The sequence below is a fragment of the Copadichromis virginalis genome, linkage group LG14 (assembly GCF_057382275.1).
Source record: "Copadichromis virginalis isolate Kocher_CV1m ecotype Utaka linkage group LG14, C_Virginalis_male_GT1.1, whole genome shotgun sequence".
Taxonomy (NCBI): Eukaryota; Metazoa; Chordata; class Actinopteri; order Cichliformes; family Cichlidae; genus Copadichromis; species Copadichromis virginalis.
Window position 1 is genome coordinate 4,970,693 of NC_140631.1, and position 18,968 is coordinate 4,989,660.

Sequence of the window (18,968 nt, forward strand, 5' to 3'; positions counted from 1 at the left end):
TTTAACCTTAATTTATATTCTATTCCTTCCTAGTTAAATTTACCCTTTTTAATTTTTCATATTTATTTCCTATCTTATTCATAGCCTTTTCCTTTTTTGTTTTTCTTTAGGTCACGAGCAGTTGTCCAAGCATTTCACTACATATCGTACTGTGTATGACTGTGTACGTGACAAATAAAATTTGAATTTGAATTTGAATTTTGAACTCACAGGCTCATGTTGACATTAATGGCAGAATTTTTCTGTGTATACTGTGAACAGGAATACCTTTCTCTAAGGCAATGAGAAACTCGTGGTTGCGTTGTAGCTCTCTCATAAACTCCTCGTTCTGCAGGAACAGTGCGATACGCTCATCTTCCAGATACTGTTTCAGTTTCTTGTCTTGCTCTGTAGCTGCTGTTGTTAAACCAGGACCCCCAGTGGTTCCGGCAGCAGACCCAGAACCAGACTGCACTGTCCACTGACTTAATGAAGAAACTGACGAGGAGGACGGTGACAGCTGAGACAGACTGTTCTGAGAGCTCTGCTGAGAAAAAAAAAAGGATTAATGTATGTATCAATCTGTACTCAGGATTACTATTATTTTGTCTAAACCAGTGGCACCAATGCCAAAAATGCAAAAAAAGACCAAAACAAAAAAAACCCTTTATGAGATCCCTGTGACTGTTCGTCATTGCATCATAGAACCATGTAAAAAAGTAATCAAAATAATAACTGAAACAGAAAAGTGCATGAAAAACAAATTTTGTACCAGCACTGGCCACAAATGTCCATCCATCCATTCATTCGCTTCTGCTTATCCTTTTCAGGGTCGCGGGGGGCGCTGGAGCCTATCCCAGCTGTCATAGGGCGAGAGGCGGGGTACACCCTGGACAGGTCGCCAGTCTGTCGCAGGGCCAACACACAGGGACAGACAACCATTCGCACTCACATTCACTCCCGCATTCACACCTATGGACAATTTAGATTTCTCAATTAACCTATCCCCACAAAGTGCATGTCTTTGGACGGTGGGAGGAAGCCGGAGTACCCGGAGGGAACCCACACAAACACGGGGAGAACATGCAAACTCCACACAGAAAGACCCTGTCACAAATGTATTGTAGAATAAACTAAGAGGTAGATGTGAAGAAAAATTGATGGAAAAACTGCTGTGCCTGTGTGTTAAATGCAGGTCAATAAATCAAATGAGGATGAGGCGGTAAAAGACAATGGTGAGGATAAATACTAAATAAACAACACACGAATTCATGTAAAAAACAGAGCAGCTGTTTGGAGGGGGTCTAATTTTTGATCAGGGTACACAGATGTGAACAAAACTGTTGATCATTTTCCACTAAAGAAAAAAAAAGTTCAGTGGTGACAGAAAAAAATGAAATAAAATTATAATTTTATTATTATTATTTTAAATTCTAAAAGTGTAAATTTGAGTGTGAACGCTTGTCTGTCTCTCCGTGTTAGCTGTGCGATAGCCTGGGACAAGCTTCAGGACAAGCTTCATATTCACAAGAATTTCAGAAAGTTTACTCTGACTTTGAGACCAAGGTCACTGAGATTCAAACTTGTTCAATACTTTTAGTAGATGCACCTGTGGGATCAATTTGAAAATTCTCGTCACACACTTGACACACCAATTGTGTCAATTTGAAGCTCTTACATCACTTTGTTCTCAAGTTATTGCATTTACAAACTTGAGTGTCCACACTGCCCAGTGGGGTGACGATAATACCCCAGCAGCCTTTAACAGTCGAGGGGTAGAAATGAAGCAAAGAAAAAAAAAACATTGAACCTACAGTGAAAAACAGAGGAGGCATGGACATGTTCTGGGGATGCTTTGCTGCATGTGACACAGGGTGTCTTGAATCTATGCAGTGTACAATTAAATCTCCAGACTATCAAGCCAATCTGGAATGAAATGTCACGCCCAGTGTCAGCAAGCTTTATCTCGCAGGTCATAGTCCCTCCTGCACTTTCCTGCTCGGTCAGATTTTAGTTACTCCTCAGCCTCCTTGAGTAATAACGATACTTGTAATAAACATAGCCCATTTACAACTTCAGAGGCCATCCATCCATCCATCCATCCATCCATCTTCATCCGCTTTATCCGAGGCCGGGTCGCGGGGGCAGCAGCCTAAGCAAAGAGGCCCAGACCTCCCTCTCCCCAGCCACCTCCTCCAGCTTATCCGGGGGAATACCAAGGCGTTCCCAGGCCAGCCGAGAGATATAATCTCTCCAGCGTGTCCTGGGTCTGCCCCGGGGCCTCCTCCCGGTGGGACATGCCTGGAACACCTCACCCAGGAGGCGCCCAGGGGGCATCCTTGTCAGATGCCCGAACCACCTCAGCTGGCTCCTTTCGACGTGGAGCAGCAGCTGCTCTACTCTGAGCCCCTCCCGGATGGCCAAACTTCTCACCCTATCTCTAAGGGAGAGGCCAGCCACCCTTCGGAGGAACCTCATTTCTGCCGCTTGTATCCGCGATCTCGTTCTTTCGGTCACTACCCACAGCTCGTGGCCATAGGTGAGGGTAGGGACGTAGATCGACCGGTAAATTGAGAGCTTCGCTTTTACACTCAGCTCCCTCTTCACCACGACGGACCAGTGCAGCGTCCACATTACTGCAGCTGCAGCCCCAATCCGTCTGTCGATCTCCGGCTCCCTTCTCCCATCACTCGCGAACAAGATCAGAGGCTAGGATTACTAAACTGGAGATCCAGCTCTGCACTCTTGAAAAATTTGTAGCTAGTTTGGTGCTGCTCTATAAAAAGGCTTCCATAAAGCTAGAACATCCCGCTATTCAGCACTGATTGAAGAAAATAAGAACAACCCCAGGTTTCTCTTCAGCACTGTAGCCAGGCTGACAAAAAGTCAGAGCACTGTTGAGGCAACCATTTGTTTAATGTTGCCTAGTAATGACTTCATGAACTTCTTCACAAAATAAATTTTAACCATTAAGAGAAAAGATTACTCATAATCTCACAGACTTAACATTGTGTACCACAAATATTTATTTAGACTGTTTTTCTCCAATTTATCTCTCTGAGTTAACTTCAGTAATTACTTCCTCCAAACCATCAAATTAATTACTTCCTCAAAAGCCATCACTTAACCTAGCTGCCTTTCCTTTTATCTGAACATTTTTTTGAAAGACTTATTGTAAACTCTATTGTAAACTGATCATCTGCAGAGAAATCGTTTATTTGAAGAGTTTCAGTCAGGTTTCAGAGCTCATCAAAGTACAGAGTACAGCTTTAGTGAAGGTTACAAGTGATGCTCTTATGGCCTCTGACAGTGGACTCATCTCTGTGCTTGTCGTGCTAGACCTCAGTGTAGCCAGAAGCATTTGATACCGTTGACCATGATATTTTATAACAGCGATTAGAACATGCTGTAGGTATTACAGGTACTGCGCTGCAATGGTTTGAATCATTTCGACCTAACAGACTACAATTTGTTCATTTAAATGGAGAGTCCTCTTCACACACAGGGTTCAGTGCTAGGACCAATTCTGTTTACATTATACATGCTTCCCTTAGGTATAGCAATGTATGCATACATTCTCACTGCTATTCAGATAACACCCAACTCTCTCAAACACACGGATAGAACCCAGCTTCTATCCGTGAAGCCAGATAGTTAAACTGTAGGAATGTCATACAGATGTAAAGACATCTCTTCCGCTTATCCTTTTCAGGGTCGCTGGGAAAGCTGCACCTGTACCCTATCCCAGATGTCTTAGGGTGAGAGGCAAAGTATACCATGGACAGGTTGCCAGTCTGTTGCAGGGCTAACACATACAACCATTCACACTTACACCTGCATTCACATCTCTGGGCAATTTAGAGTTTCCAATTAACGCATTAGCGGGAGTGGCCTCCGGATTACCTGGAGAGAACCCACACAAACACATGCAAAATTCACACAAAAAGACCACAGCCTGATTGTGGAATTCAACTCAGGACCTTCTTGCTATGAGGCAACAGTGCTAACCACTGTGCCACTTCTAATTGGCACGGTGGTCCTGCTTCTAAATTTAGATAAAGCTAAAGTTATTGTACTTTGGCCCTAAAAATCTTAGAAATTTGGCATCTAGCTAGAAGCTTACTCTGGATAGCATTACCTTGGCCTCCAGTAACACTGTGAAGAATTGCGGAGGATATATTGTTCAATGCACACATTAAACAAATATGTAAGACTGCTTTCTTCTATTTGCACAATGTCTCAAAAATGAGACATATCCTGTCTGAGAGTAACAAAGAAAAACTAGTTCATGCATTTATTACCTCTAGGATGGACTACTGTAACTCGTTATTACTGTGAAAGGTGTTCCCTGTTATGGCCCTCTTAGCTGACAGTAAAATTTCAGGATGAGTTGACGGTTTCAGAAAACTCCCTATCAGGACTGCCAGTTTTCACTGTTTCCGTTTGGCTTGGATTTTTTTTTTTTTTTTAATGTTTGTGATGCTTTTAAAGTTGTCTTTGCATCAACAAAAGAAATAAAAAGAATATCACAAAAAAGAAAGTGAAAAACAAACTTTTCTGTGATGAAAATGTGACAACGAAACCTGCAGTTTCAGAATCTGTGAGAGGTTGGATTTCAGTACCCGACAGCATGTCGGGTGAACGATCAGCGATTTGTGTTTACATCGTTTTGTGGATTTACCTGCTCTTTAATTGTTTGCTGTTTGGTGGTTGTTTAAATGGTATTGTACGCTTTTAGCTGAGATTCTGACATTCCTGTGGATACCAAACGTCTATATTTAAATAACATATCTGGCGATACATCCGTTGCCGGAAATTTCTTCCTGTTAAAATTGAGTTTTTCCTTCCCACTGTCGCCAAAGTGCTTGCTCACAGGGGGTCATATGATTCTTTGGTTTTTCTCTGTATGTAGGGTCTACTTTACAATCTAAAGTGCATTGAGAGAACTGTTGTTGTGATTTGGCGCTGTATAAATAAAATTGAATTGCATTGAATTACACCAGATGTTCTCCTTCTTGCCCCCAGTAATATAATTAACATAATTAACTTAGCCACATCAGAAATGTTTGGCTGTCAGAACACAATCTTCTGTCAGTGAAGGCTGACACACTACCTCCTTGACAACGTTCTTGACTTGGATACGTTATGAAGGTGTTTTCTTAACCAACAAATGCAATTCTTCTTTTTAAGCATGTCCCAGATTGTTAATTCAGCCACTCCGTAAGGCTTTTCTCTGTCTCTGACAGGTTTATTTTGTTTTTGTTCGTTTAACTACATACATATTACAGTATCACAAAGCAAGCAAACAAAAAAAACAAAAACAAAAAACAAACAAGGCCAACATAAGAAAAAGACATTAATGGTATTAACAGTATTTAACAGTAAGGAGAGAAAAAAAAGGAGCCATCTCGTGAACGCTTGGGAAAAAACAATCCCATTTTTACCTTAATGTTGTCTAACTGCTGTGGAAGAATCCGTAGAAAATCATCAGGGAGATTTCCAAGCAATGGAGGGTTCCAGTTACGGTAGCTTCTAACCTGCTGGTGAGCTGAAGGAGGCTGGGCTTTAGATCTAGGAGAGTCCATGGAGTAACAGGACAGATTAGTAAATCTACCAGTTGCATTTTCAAGTTGTCTCTATCTGAAACTATTATTAATTATTTAAATCCTTTATATGGTGCTCTCACAATAATAACTAGGGAGTGCTAGAGACAAGAAACATCTATTTTTCCCCATATATCTCAACAGGAAAATGATGTTATGAATGAGAAAATGCCTGGTGAGTGTTTGCAAATGTGGCCTAGACACAATCTATAATACTGTCAAACAATTAAAACAGGCTAATTCGATTTTAAGACGTGCCAACTCTTTGCTTGGTTTAGGTCTTTAAAGCATTGTCAGTGTTTGCATATAACATACAATCTTATGCTGCCTTTTGTTCAAGTCACAAAAGGAGCTGGGCTGTTTGGTATTGTCTGTTTTCACCCCATAACTATTTACATATCTCTGCATTATTGTACTGCAGTAAATAATCTTTGGATGAATTATCATAGCTGCTGATACAGATGTTAAAGGAGCAGCACAGGATCGGACCCACACTGGCATTTGCATGGTGCTTTTACAGTTTTACTATTGAACTACTTGTCTAATCGACAATTAGCCTAACATGTGTCTGTTTGGACTGTGAGAGGAAGTCAGAAAAACCAGACCAAACTCCACACAGAAAGGCCCCAGCCAAGCAGGACATTCACCTCACAACAAAAAGGTTCTACGAATTCCCTGTGACACTGTCCTTCACATATAGGGCAGGGATAGCTCAGTAGGTAAAGTGGTCGCCCCATGATCGGAAGGTCGGCGGTTCGAATCCACTTAACGGCTACCCTGAGGTACCCCTGAGCAAGGTACCGTCCCTACACACTGCTCCCCGGGCGCCTGCTTAGTGGGCTGCCCACTGCTTCGCTGAGTGAATGGGTCAAATGCAGAGAAAAACAAGTAATTTCCCCATGGGGATCAATAAAGTATCCATTATTATTATTATTATTATATAGTGGTAACTGGAGAAACACCTATGCTCATTTTCCTTTTTTAAAAATGGCCACTTAAAGCAATGCATGAAGTCAATAATAGTTACAAAGTTTCACATTGCAGTAACTTTTCTCGGCGGCACAAAGCGTCAGAGAAAATTTCTTCATCAATTGCATGGACCAGGGTCTACATGAAAAGGAAGATACTTTTACCCCAGAAAAGACCCTCCTCAGGGGATACACTGTCTGAAAGGAAAGGACTCTTATGGGGGATGGCACTGCTTTTGTGTCAGTTTGCGTAGTTATTCTGCTACACAGATTGAAGGACTAAGGGTATTCAACGTACATAGACATGTGCAATCCTCCAAAAAATAAATACATAAAAAAAAATTTAAAAATTAAAAGAATGCATCTCCTTGTGTGGACTGTATGTGTTGGTCAACTGCTGGTTGTCTGAAATGTAGGCCTGGAAGAAAAAAATAAGGTATCAAAAGGAAACAACAATAAGGGGAAAAACAAAAGATCAAAAACACAAAAGGAAAACCACACAACAGCTGTACTGGGCCGTTTGTGTTTAAACACTGCAAATTCAGGGGTTGGTTCCTTCAAAGGACTCAGCCTACGTAGACCATGTCCTTTGTCCTTGAACAAAGCCTTTGTACTTTACAACTCTCCACAGTTTGCTGAAGGATAAAAGCACAACTAAGGTCACCAGTATAATCTCTGGTTATACATTGGTTGCTTCACTCGCCACCACATGATCATTACACAGTCACTCCGGTATGCCCGCTGTTAAGGCATAGGAAGGGACTGCAGCAGCATTCTCCTGAATGATAGGTGGCGCCACTCAGACAACACTGTGAAATAGTTGCTGAGACAGGAAGGGGAAGTCAAACCTGGAAGACTTTGCCCTCAGGGAAGGACAAAAAAAAACCCAAAAAAAACCCCTACTCGGCCACAGTGCAACACAGCAGTTACAAAAATTGAGAGGTGCTCAACCGAGCGTGCCAAACGTCAAAATCGGTGTATGACAGCCACGACAAGAGGCATGCAGCGAGCATAAAAACACTGTAAAGGCCCCGCTTTGGATGAACACAACTACAACTGTGGCCAAGTTTTGGTAGACGTACAATGTTTATTTGTTTCTTTGCCACTTATTTAGATCATTTTTTACGTTTCTATTATACAGTCAATAAAAATTAGAAGGATTTCATTGGTTTTAAAAAATTTTATTAGCAAATAACATGATCATATATACATATATGGAAGCTGTTTGTTCTTAATCTAAAACACCTCGAATACACAGCACAGAGGCATCGTTTGCTCTAAATATGTGAAATTGTGAAAATAGCAACACTGAAGTGACTGCAACGACTGAAACACCCACCCAGACAATGAATACTGAAGATATTTTGAGATATTTTAGGGACCCATGTCCACTCTGAAAATGTGTCTGCATTGTGATATTACAGTGAAACTGACCATTAACCTGGGAAAATGTTATCACTTCACTTTTTTGTTATAACTAGAATCTGAATTCTTGAAATATGGACTCATGTTGATGAGTCACTGTGACCTTGACTTTTGACCTAGAAAAAAAGACAATTTATCTTTGAGTCCAAGAGACATTTGAAGAAATGTTCTTGATATATTTTATTTACAAAAGCAATGCCTGAGGCTTCAGCAGGTTACAGAGGTATTTTATTTAAAAAAATCAACAGAACAATTATGTAAAACATAGCACCTAAGTCTTTGTTACTTACCGTGGAGATAGTGTTGGTGGGGCTTCTAGGTATTTCCTATCATAAATGTGCATGTCATATGTTGGTGGAGAGTAAACTGGAGGTGCCTCCTCATCTGAACTGTCAGGCTCCAGAGTTCGCTCCAATATCTAGAAAACACAAGTTTTGTTTGATTAGGTGCTTTGATTGATTTAAGCTGCCTTCAGCTAGATTTCCATTTTTTCAGCTAAATAAACTTCAAGTTAGTGCAAAATGTCTTGATCTTGAACTGAGTAGCTATGCTCTTTTCAGTAAAAAGACTGACTAGCATCGTGTTATTGTTATACTTGTCATGGTGCCTTCATGCATATGACCACATCCTAGACAAGAACATCTGATTCGATACAACTTGTTTAAAAAAATGGACATTTCTGCAGTTCCAGTCTTTGGCTGTAAACCATTATAGAACAGATTCTCTTAAAAAAAGAAAATGAAAAAAAAAAAAAATACAATTTTGTATCAACAGAACTTCTAAAAATCACATGAATACATGTGATTGAGAAATCTCATCACATGTATCCATTCTTTTTTCAGAGCCATCTTGAGATTTTCAGTGACTGCTTTTACAGGTATCCTGTTAGATAGCAACCTGGTTTTTAAAACTTCCCATTCTTTGATTTTTGTAACCTTTAATCCCTTCACATGGAACTTAAACACTTGAACTTAAAACCTGGTTATTACTGTATTCCTAGATGCATTTTACCATCTGTTGCCTTGCCATTATCATGTGATTTGAGCCACTATGCTCTGTACCATCAAAGAAAGTTCAAACATCATAATATTGTGCTTTTGCATTGTATACATTGGATGCACATGTTTCTCAAAACGTCACATTTCTTGCTCACGTTTCTGAATGCAAAACATGTGCAAATCCAAACATGAACACTGTAAAAGGCTGGTCATCACCAGAACCCTAATGTGCAATTTAAATGCAGGGGATGCTTTGGTTTACAGTGCCAGCACTGACAGCCAGTCAAGCTCAGCAGGTATTGGTGTTTGTACCCTTGGACCCTTTCCACTGACCTCTGGTGGGATGCTGTCATCCGAGTCTGAGCTGTCATCTGAGCCTTGTCCGTCAATGCTCATTTGCAGCAGCTGGTCGATGGTAGCATCCACAGCTCCATTGTTAGATCGCAGCACACACTCTATCACCTCATAGTCCATAGAGGGGAACATGGTCTTGAAGTCCTCCATGGCCTGGTTGAACTCCAGGCGTCTGACCTGTCGGCTTGGCCTGCTATTGTTAAGCTGCCCCTGTCCACTGCCACCCCCACCTCCATTTCCGCTGCTTCTGGAGCCTCCATTGCTGCTACTGCGTTTAAACAAGCTAGTCATCCTCACGCCCTGGCTACCTCAGGCGCTGCCAACCTACTGACAGGGTGGCTCTTCTGTTACCAGCACAAGCACTTTGGCCCCTTTGGTTTTACTTGCTTTTACTACTTTCTCGGTCAGTCTCTCATTCTAACACAAATTGCATTTTGATTGGAGTTTAGAAAAACAAGAATTTTCCCAACCTAGTTCTATTCATTATTGGACTGCATTACACATGATTAAGTGTATAATAGAATGTCTAGGAACTTAGACAAATAGTGACAAAAACTAAATGTTCAAAATCCTCAAGACTCGAAATCCATGAAGTAAAAGGCCTAACTACATGACAGCCGCCACCTGCAGAGAGAGCAGACAGGATCATCTTAGAAAGAGGTGGTAATAAGTATTTGGCCATTTTTAATAAAATTTAAAGTTAGCTCAATCAGTTAGAAGGAAATGAAGCTGTATTGTATTACTAATGTCCATATGCTGCATCTCAGGAAATATCCAGCATCACTGGGGACCCCTCCAGGTTGTAAGGTGATTTTGGCATAAGGGTGTTAACAAAGTTACTACTCCTAGGTTCTCGTACATAATGCATTTTTAAAAAGCAGCTGTGAGACAGTAAATTGCCTATGTAAGAAAATTAAGTATAAAAATGTATTTGCTAACATAATATTAAGACAACATAGACTTGTGTCTCTTGCTCATTATCAGGAATTCTGGAGAGCACGCATACAGAAGCTGCAGTTTCACCAGGGGGAGATTAAATATTTACAGCCAGCAAGTCACTACTGACCAAGGAAGGCGTGAACTACATTTCAGGCTTCTTCTATGTCAGGTAAGATTAAGCTAGGTGGCTGATATTTGTTTACATTTAAATGTATGAGTAATATCTCTTTAATCATTTGTTTTCACATTGGCTTGAAATAAAATATCACCACGGCTTGTACTGCAGCTTACTGCAACTTCTGTATGTGGGTCCATTTCATGTGACATCCACAAGGTGGACCAGCATGTCTGTTACATGCTTTGAGATGATACTGGGTTGGAAGTTCAGCACCTGGGCACGTGTAGCTGGTGCACAGTTATAGAAATTCTCTGGACAAGTCCGCTTGGTCACAAAGAACAGATGGGAAACTGGTACGAAGCCCCACCTTTACTTTCTTATTATAAAATTTAGGTCACTTAAAACCAGGCAGCAGACTTGTGGACATGGAAAGCATAATCGAGGCTTAAGTTGGATGAAGTAACAAAAAATGTCCCTGGGTAGACGAGTGATGACTGGAGCTTACATCAATGGGCATGTAGATAAAGGGAATAAAGGTGATGAGGTGTTGGCTAGGTATGATGTTAACATGAGGAAGGACATATGGAAGTGCAGGGGAAAAAATGAAATGGCAAAGGTAAACATGTACTTGAAGAACTGGGAGGAACAGACGGTGACTGGTAAGAGTGGAATAACAAAATGGTTCTAACCTTTTCTTGTTTACAGTGGTGATAGTATGATACTCCATGGACTATGATGTTCACAGGTGTCATTGTGATCTGCAGTGAGCAAGGAGCAGCTGCAAGAGAGCCTGGAGAGGTGGAGGTATGAAATGGAGAGAAGAGGAATGAAAGTCAGTAGGAGCAAAACCAAATACATGAGTATAAATAAAGCTGGTTTTATGGTATAGTGGAGTTTACTGGGAAAAGGAGAACTGAGGAGGAAAAAAAGAACTTCAAAGATCAAAAAACAGCTTGAAAAGCACAAATGAGGGCTGCAGTGGACACGTTTCATTATTTCTAACACTCTGTTTCACTTCACTTTTTTTTGGATGTTACATATTTGCTCTTCTCCGAGGCTGCCTGACAGACTAACAACACGAGCAAAAGTGGCCTGCATATCTTCTACACTGCCTCCATCTGACAGCAGAGCTCCCTGCAGGCAGAGGGGCCCGGACTGAAGCTGACAATGAACACACCGCTTCTGCTCGACCATAAAACCAGCTTCAGACGGAGACAGGTGAAAAGGTCAACATCCAAGGAGTAGAGGTAGTGAAGGTAGATACCTGGGATAAACCATGGAAAAAGAACCAGGAGTGCATCAGAAATATAAAAAGAGAGTGCAGGCATCATGGAATGAGTGGAGATGAGTAGTGTCAGGGTGACTTGTGACAGAAGGATGGCAGCAGTTCACAAGATAGTAGTGAGACCTGTATATGATTACGGTTCGGAAATGCTGCAATTAGCTGGCAGCAGCCATCCTATTTTAAATTGAAGTGAACAGGGGTGTTTACTACATAATTCCATATCTGTTCATTCATAGTTTTGATGCCTTCAGGAGATGGGGCGAACAATACTAGAGGTCAACTTCAAGCCAACTGCACAAGTCAACATCAAGTGTGGGATCTACCAAGGAGATAACCTGCCCCCACTGCTGTTCTGCATAGGCCTGAATCCCTCAGTGAGATCACTGCAAGACTGGCTACGGATACAGACTACAGAATGGAGCAATCGTCAGCCACCTCCTCTACATATCTGACATCAAGCTGTATGAAAGAAGTGAACGAGAAATCGAGCTCTGAGCAGAAGATTGTTAGAGGCTGGGGTCTACCACAGCAGGCAAGATCCCAGGTGCAGGCTGTGTAAAGATGCTCCCGAGACAATCCAGCTCATAACAGCAGGGTGCCAGATGCTAGCAGCAAACGTGGAATGCTGCCAAGCGGCCAGCATAGTGAACAGGAACATCTGTGCAGAGTATAACCTAGAAGTCCTGAGGTCAAAATGGGACACGCCTCCTAGGGTGGTTGAGAATGACGAGCTAAGATCCTGTGGGACTTCAGATACAGACAGACAAACCGATGATGGCTAACCAACCTGCACATAGGAGTGGTAGACAAGTAGAGGAAGATGGCCGTAGTGATTGTTATACTGAGTTACAGCAACATAAGGAAAAAGGAACACGAGAAGCTCAAGAAGTACCAAGGCCTCAGAGAAGAACTGAAGAAGATATGGAGGGTGAAGGCAACAGTGATCCCTGTGGTAATCAGAACACCCGGTGCAGTGACCCCAAGTGATCTTGTGTGGGGGTCCTTATAGAAGGAGTTGGAATTTGGAAGCGTATTTTCACGCTGAAAAGAATGGAGCAATATTTCTAACCTTTAAAAGAAAACCAGCCCATCAGGACAAAACAAACACACAACCTGCACCACAAACACAGAACCTGCACCAAATGAAGGTACGTCTGAAAGAAAAGGAAAGGTTTAAAAGTACAACAGCAAGTGAAAACATGACTTTCCATGGCTGATTTACGATGCTAAGGCACAGCTTTTATTTTGTCACTACTGCTCAGAAGCAGCAAAAAAGGAGAAAATCAAACAATTCTTATGTCATGTCAAACAAGATATTTAAAAGACACAATGTTAAAAAAACACCACATTTCATGCTTGCACTACAACTTTTTGCTCTGTGCTACAAAACTGGCAACCTTGTTACCACCAGTACTATGAGCTAACAATGTTAATCTACAGCCCTGTCCTGTGCAGACAGTTATTTGAACTGTGCAGATATTAGTGTAGCAACCAGTCATCTAGTAATTCAAATAACTGTATTATAAAAAATCCTTGACACAAATGATTTGCTTCGATTGATACATCACTCTGTAACATTTGTGACTAAAAACAGACTTGGAATACAACCATATGTAGGAGTAGCATGTGAATAAAAAGTTTCACAATATTAAGCCCACACAGTTTTTCCAACAGACTGACAGAACAGCAGCAGCGACGATGACTCTAGCATAGTTTAACATGGAGCCAGAGTCTGTTTACACCACAAAGAGCTGAGAGGTGGAACTCTGACGTGAAGAAAAGCAAACTTTGTAGCTGTATACTCCACCATTTGTTTTACACAGCAAAAATGTCAAATAAAGCCACGTAAGTGGGATATCTTTAAAATATGCAGATGGACGGTTAAACCGTGTATCAGACTAAGTTAATTACGCCGCTTGCTGAAGGCTGACGGCAGAAGTCCCACTTTCCATCTCAGTGACCTGCGACACCTGCAATAAACAGGGGCGAGTTTAGAGACCATATTTTGTGAGTTTAGACCATATTTATTTCAAGGCTTTTGTAAATTTATTTTACAGATTTAAAGTGAAATAATATCAAATATTATCTCACAACAGCTTCTTCCCCCAAAAAACTCTGAGCCAGTGACCTGGGGCTGTTAGTTTGGACAGTGAATTATTATTAACATTATTAACATCTACACCATCATAATGTCTGTTCAGCAGCAAAAAAATTATACATCAATGCACAGGGCAAACTTCAGAATGCTGATATGCTTGCTTTTCTTCATTGCAGCCACCACACACACTCTTTTAAGGCTTACAGACACACAAACTCTCATATTCACATACACACTTAAATACGCAGAAACACATGCACAAAACACATACATATGAAAACACACTTAATCTATGTCATCCAGCAGATGCAACACAAAACTATTTTTGCAACATATTAATGTAAGAAAGCCTTCCGCTTATCCTTGTGGCAGAGGCAGGGTACAGGTCTGGGTGCCCAGTCTAACACATAGTTACTCAGGACCTTCTTGCTGTGAGGCAAATGTGCTAATCACTGAGCTGTACAGGCAATTTTATTTTATGCCTTAGTTTTCGTTGCATGTATATATTATTTTATTTTATATTACCATACTTGAGATTATTTATTTATTTTTGCATTTACGAAAATGTTTTCTTTAAAAAAAACAAAACAACTATTTTAATACAACAAAATACTATATTAGTTGTTTTAACAGATGTTGTTGTGCAGTTAAATTATTAAAACATTGCCATTTCTAACAGCTCATTTTGAAGTACCTGTGTTTTTTCTTTGTGTCCTCTAATGTGTGCATTTCTCCTGCTTTGTATATATTCCTCTTGTTTTGTTATTTATTCTTACTGTCCTACCATTTATATTTTTATCCATGCATAGTTTGAACGGAGCACCTACAATTTCGTTATGCATGTGCAATGACAAGAAAAGGCTATTCTATTCTATTTTTAATATTCATTATTGCTCATTAATAGCGCAAAATTTATTTTTATCCAATTACTCGATTAATTGATGGATTAATCCAAAGACTAGCCGATTACTAAAAATAAAAAATTGACAGTTGCAGCCCTAGCAGAAATTACAGATATTTTGATAGTACAACAGCAGATGCGTTCATAAAGGCTGACGGGTGTTCGCGGTAATAACGGGTGAACCCTATGCTCCATCAGCGCTGACTCCTATATTTTGAACTGATAAATCCAGTTCAATGCAGCCCAAATGTGGAGTTCATGCACATTCAAACGGGGTCAGACCAATGAAACCCTGGACTGTCACATGTTAAAACCTCAGAAGTTTAGAATGTAGCACAGCTTTTTAATGGGGGTCTGATATCGCTGCTGCTGTACCGTAGCAGGGTTTATATGTGCTCTAAACAGACTAGGTCGCTGCTAACTAGCTAACGGTCCAACTCTCAATGTATATTTTGCTCGCAATATTAAGTCTTTATCCTAACGCAATTTCAGTGAAAAACGGCGGTGGTGGTGGGGTGGGGTACTTTAGGTAACACTGGGTAACATTCTAAGCTCCCTTTAATTAAACTAGGGTTAGCACCGATATGTTAGCTGTATTGGCTAACTAATCACTACCAGGTACATAGGGTCCTCAGAGCAGGGAATCGTCATTCCAAGGCCTCGGTAAGTGATTCGCAGTCGCATCATCAAACCTAAATTAAGACACTTTCAAAATGTTTCATCGGATTTCAGATGCTAAAAGAACACGTAGTACATTTCCCTCGCAAGAAATCATACTGTTCAAAACAACATTTTAAGAAATCGCCAAGCTGCTGTTTACAAAGATAAGCGGTAAAGTAAGCAAGCATACACAACAATCCGACAGTTAAAGCTGTCTTTTAAACTTGTCCTTCGACATGGGGTAAAAAACAAACAAACATAAGAGCAATGCTTGGAAAACTCACAGAGACCCCGATGTCCGGTTAAACAGACAGTATCCACACAATGCTCCACGCGATAGAGGAAGAACAGCTGACCAGCAGGACAGCAGCTTTTAACATTAGAACTATAGCTGCGGGAATACAGTAGCTACACACGTACCAGCAGAAATGACGTTAAAATTCAGCTGGCTACCGGATGTATTACGTTAGCCATGAAATACGCTGATCTTCAAACTAAAAGACATACCCATACCTGTGCAATATTATTTGTTAAAACATTTATGAAATAATATATCAATTAATTTAAGTGTTAACAGGGAAGGTAATTTACAAAAAAAAACCAACAACAAAAAAACCCCATATTTTCACCAACATCAGTTTCTTCCATGTTGTGTTTAGTAGTGCTTAGTGCCGACATGGGACAGTTTTCCAGTTTCGTTGTACTAAGTATGACTGTGCAGTGACAACAAAGAGTTGTCTTATTTGTGGAGTGTAACTCTGGTGTAGATTGAAAATGTCTTTCATCATAAAGTCTTTCGATGTCTTACATGATGAAAAATGTGTATTTGAGATACTGCAAGGCCGAAACAGATAAATTTGAGCTGAAGTAGCTTATGGAACAGAAAGAAATGTGGAAAGACTGGAAAAGCGTCAATTTAAATCAAGATTTTCAGATGCGACCAGTCTTGTGTTTGAAGAGCAAAACACCATAGTTTCTGTCTCCCAGACTGGCGTTCATAACTTACCTGAAACCACATCATGAACTGGTATGCAAAATAACAAACATCGTGAATTTGTTTTGCAAGTTTCAAGCGAGCTGATGTTTTGTTTTTGTTTTTTAACAAGATTGGCCAGAGACTCAAAGCTACTATTAACTGAATAATTAACATAGGCTTGGCTGTTGCTTGTCTGACTTGTGGGTATTAACATTTTGAGGAACAGACTGTATGACTTAATTTTGCTCACAATTGTACGTCAAAAGAATTCAGCAGTCACCCTTTGGGATCAAAATATCCATCCTCTGGTTTATTCAGTTTCAACTAGATGTTGGTGTCTAACATAAATATTTTTTTAACTCTTTCGTCCTTTATCGTCGATAGTTTTAGCTCTATTTCTTAAAACGTCGGGCGAACTATTTTAGCTGATTATTCACAACCTTTTGTTTCAGATTCAAACTTTCAACCACATTGAGCTGTTACTCCTGTTGCTATAAGCTATCAATCACTTCACAAAACATAATTTCACAAAACACATCAGATCGTAAAGGGGTGGGAGAAATCATGTTGTATATGGACTGGATAATGTTAGGAACAAAAGTCAGGAAATTAAAGTGATCAATCTACAGAGGGCTGAATTCAAAGACACCTTGAAAATTGAAGTAAAAACGTAAAAGAAAAAAAAGATCCAGCGTTGCCACAACTTAAAATGTTGCATAGTAGTTTGTATGGAGCCCACATGCTTGTATGTATGCATGCCTGAGCCAAATCCTCATGAAATGATACTTAAATTTAGCGACATGTGGACCAGGGCATCATTGAGCTCCTTGAGTCTGAGGTGCAACCTGGCAGCGTCAGATAGATACAGTCCTGATCAAAAGTTTAAGACCACTTGAAAAATGGCAAAAAATCATATTTTGCATGGTTGGATCTTAACAAGGTCCAAGAAGAAATGAGAGTGAGAAAAACATTTTATTAAGCATGCAATTTATCATAAACAACGCTTAAACTGAAACAGGCTGTTTTACAGCTGATCAAAAGTTTAGGACCACACCTCCAAAAAAACCCATAAACCCCCCAAAACAGCAATCAGAGTTCAAAACATGAACTCAGTAATGAGTAGCTCCACCGTTATTGTTGATCACATCTAAAATTAATTATGGTTGATGCAAGCGTTTCCATGAGGTGAATGGGAACATTTCTCCAGGTGGCGAAGACAGCTGCAAGAAAGGCATCTACTGTCTGGAACTGTTGTCCATTTTTGTAAACTTTCCTTGCCATCCGTCCCCAAAGGTCCTCAACTGGATTTAGATCAGGGGAACACGCAGGATGGGCCTAAAGAGTGATGGTATTCTCCTGGAAGAAGTCCCTTGTCCTGCGGGCATTGTGTACTATAGCGTTGTCCTGTTGAAAAACCCAGTCGTTACCACACAGATGAGGGCCCTCAGTCATGAGGGATGTTCTCTTCATAGCTAGCGGCCGTTTGATGCCCCTGCACTTCCTGAAGCTCCACTGTTCCACTGAAGAAAAAGCAACCCAGACCATTATGGCGCCCCCACCACTGTGTTGTGTAGAAAACATCTTTGGTGGGATTTGCTTGTAATGCCAGTAACCTTGGAAACCATCAGGACCATCAAGGTTACATTTTCCTCAACAGAGAATAAAACTTTTTTCCACCTTTCATGTCTCATGTTTGGTGCAAAGTCCAAACGGTCAGTTCTGTGGCGTTCAAGGAGTCAAAGCCTTTGAAGACGTTTCATGTTTTTGAAGCCTTTCGGTCTCAGATGCTGTCTGATGGCTATGGGGCTGCAGTCGGCACCAGTCAAGGCCCTAATTTGGGTTGAGGATCAGCCAGTGTCTTGACACAGCAAACTGGATCCTCCATCTCAGTGCTGGTGAAATTTTGGTGTCTTCCGCTTGACCTTTTTATTCCATAACCCTCAGGATCATTTAAGAAATTCCAAATTACTTTCTTGATGCATGCTCAATCATCCAGGTAAGTAAATCTCCAAAAGTGGATTCTGTTCATCTGGATGTAGCTTCTTCAGTCTTCAATGACTGAAGAAGTCACTTGGATGAGTGACAAAACATTTCTCCCACTGAAAACACTACGTCCAGATGAACAGAATCAACTTTTAGAGATCCAAATGACTGTCTTACTGTGTCCCACCTCAGCAACGATGGTGCGTTGCGAGAGACCCTGCTATTGCAGTTCAGCAACCCGACCACGTTCAAAAAGGGAAAGCTTTTTTGCCTTTGCCATCACAACATCCTGACAGTGTGACTACATGACAGAAAAGGACAATGAATTCACATTTTTGCACTGATTTGGCCTTTTAAAGGCACATGGTCCTAAACTTTTGATCAGCTGTAAAACAGCCTGTTTCAATTTAAACGTTTTCAATAAATTTCATGCTCAAGAAATGTTTTCTCACTCCCATTTATTCTTGTTACATGCTGAAGCTCTACGTGGATCCTTAAGCTCCAACCATGCAAAGTATGATATTTTTTTTGCCATTTTTCAGATGTCTTTTCAAGTCTTAAACTTTTGATTGGGACTGTATAAACTAAATTATATTGTCCCAGAATTATTTAGGTGAGCGTGGGAATCAGTCAATGGTATCAGTTCTATTCAAGTATACAACAAACTAAGTTCAACAAAGC

General features: G+C 40.5%; 1 protein-coding gene across 6 annotated transcripts in view; it reads right to left on the minus strand.

Annotated features, from left to right (window-relative positions):
- Positions 1-15,758, minus strand: part of cuedc1b (CUE domain containing 1b) — a 33,192-nt gene extending 17,434 nt beyond the window's left edge. For 2 of the 6 annotated variants that reach the window (XM_085479076.1, XM_085479071.1), the window contains exons 1-6: positions 15,613-15,758; positions 11,074-11,174; positions 9,307-9,951; positions 8,266-8,393; positions 5,424-5,550; positions 268-526 (exon numbers count right to left, since the gene is read on the minus strand). In XM_085479076.1, the coding sequence (XP_085335202.1) occupies positions 268-526; positions 5,424-5,550; positions 8,266-8,393; positions 9,307-9,618 (826 nt within the window). In that variant the 5' untranslated portion in view covers positions 9,619-9,951; positions 11,074-11,174; positions 15,613-15,758. The remainder of the gene's footprint in view (positions 1-267; positions 527-5,423; positions 5,551-8,265; positions 8,394-9,306; positions 9,952-11,073; positions 11,175-15,612) is intronic. The other 4 variants (XM_085479073.1, XM_085479075.1, XM_085479074.1 and 1 more) reach the window with 4 other exon arrangements.
- Positions 15,759-18,968: the final 3,210 nt, after the last annotated feature.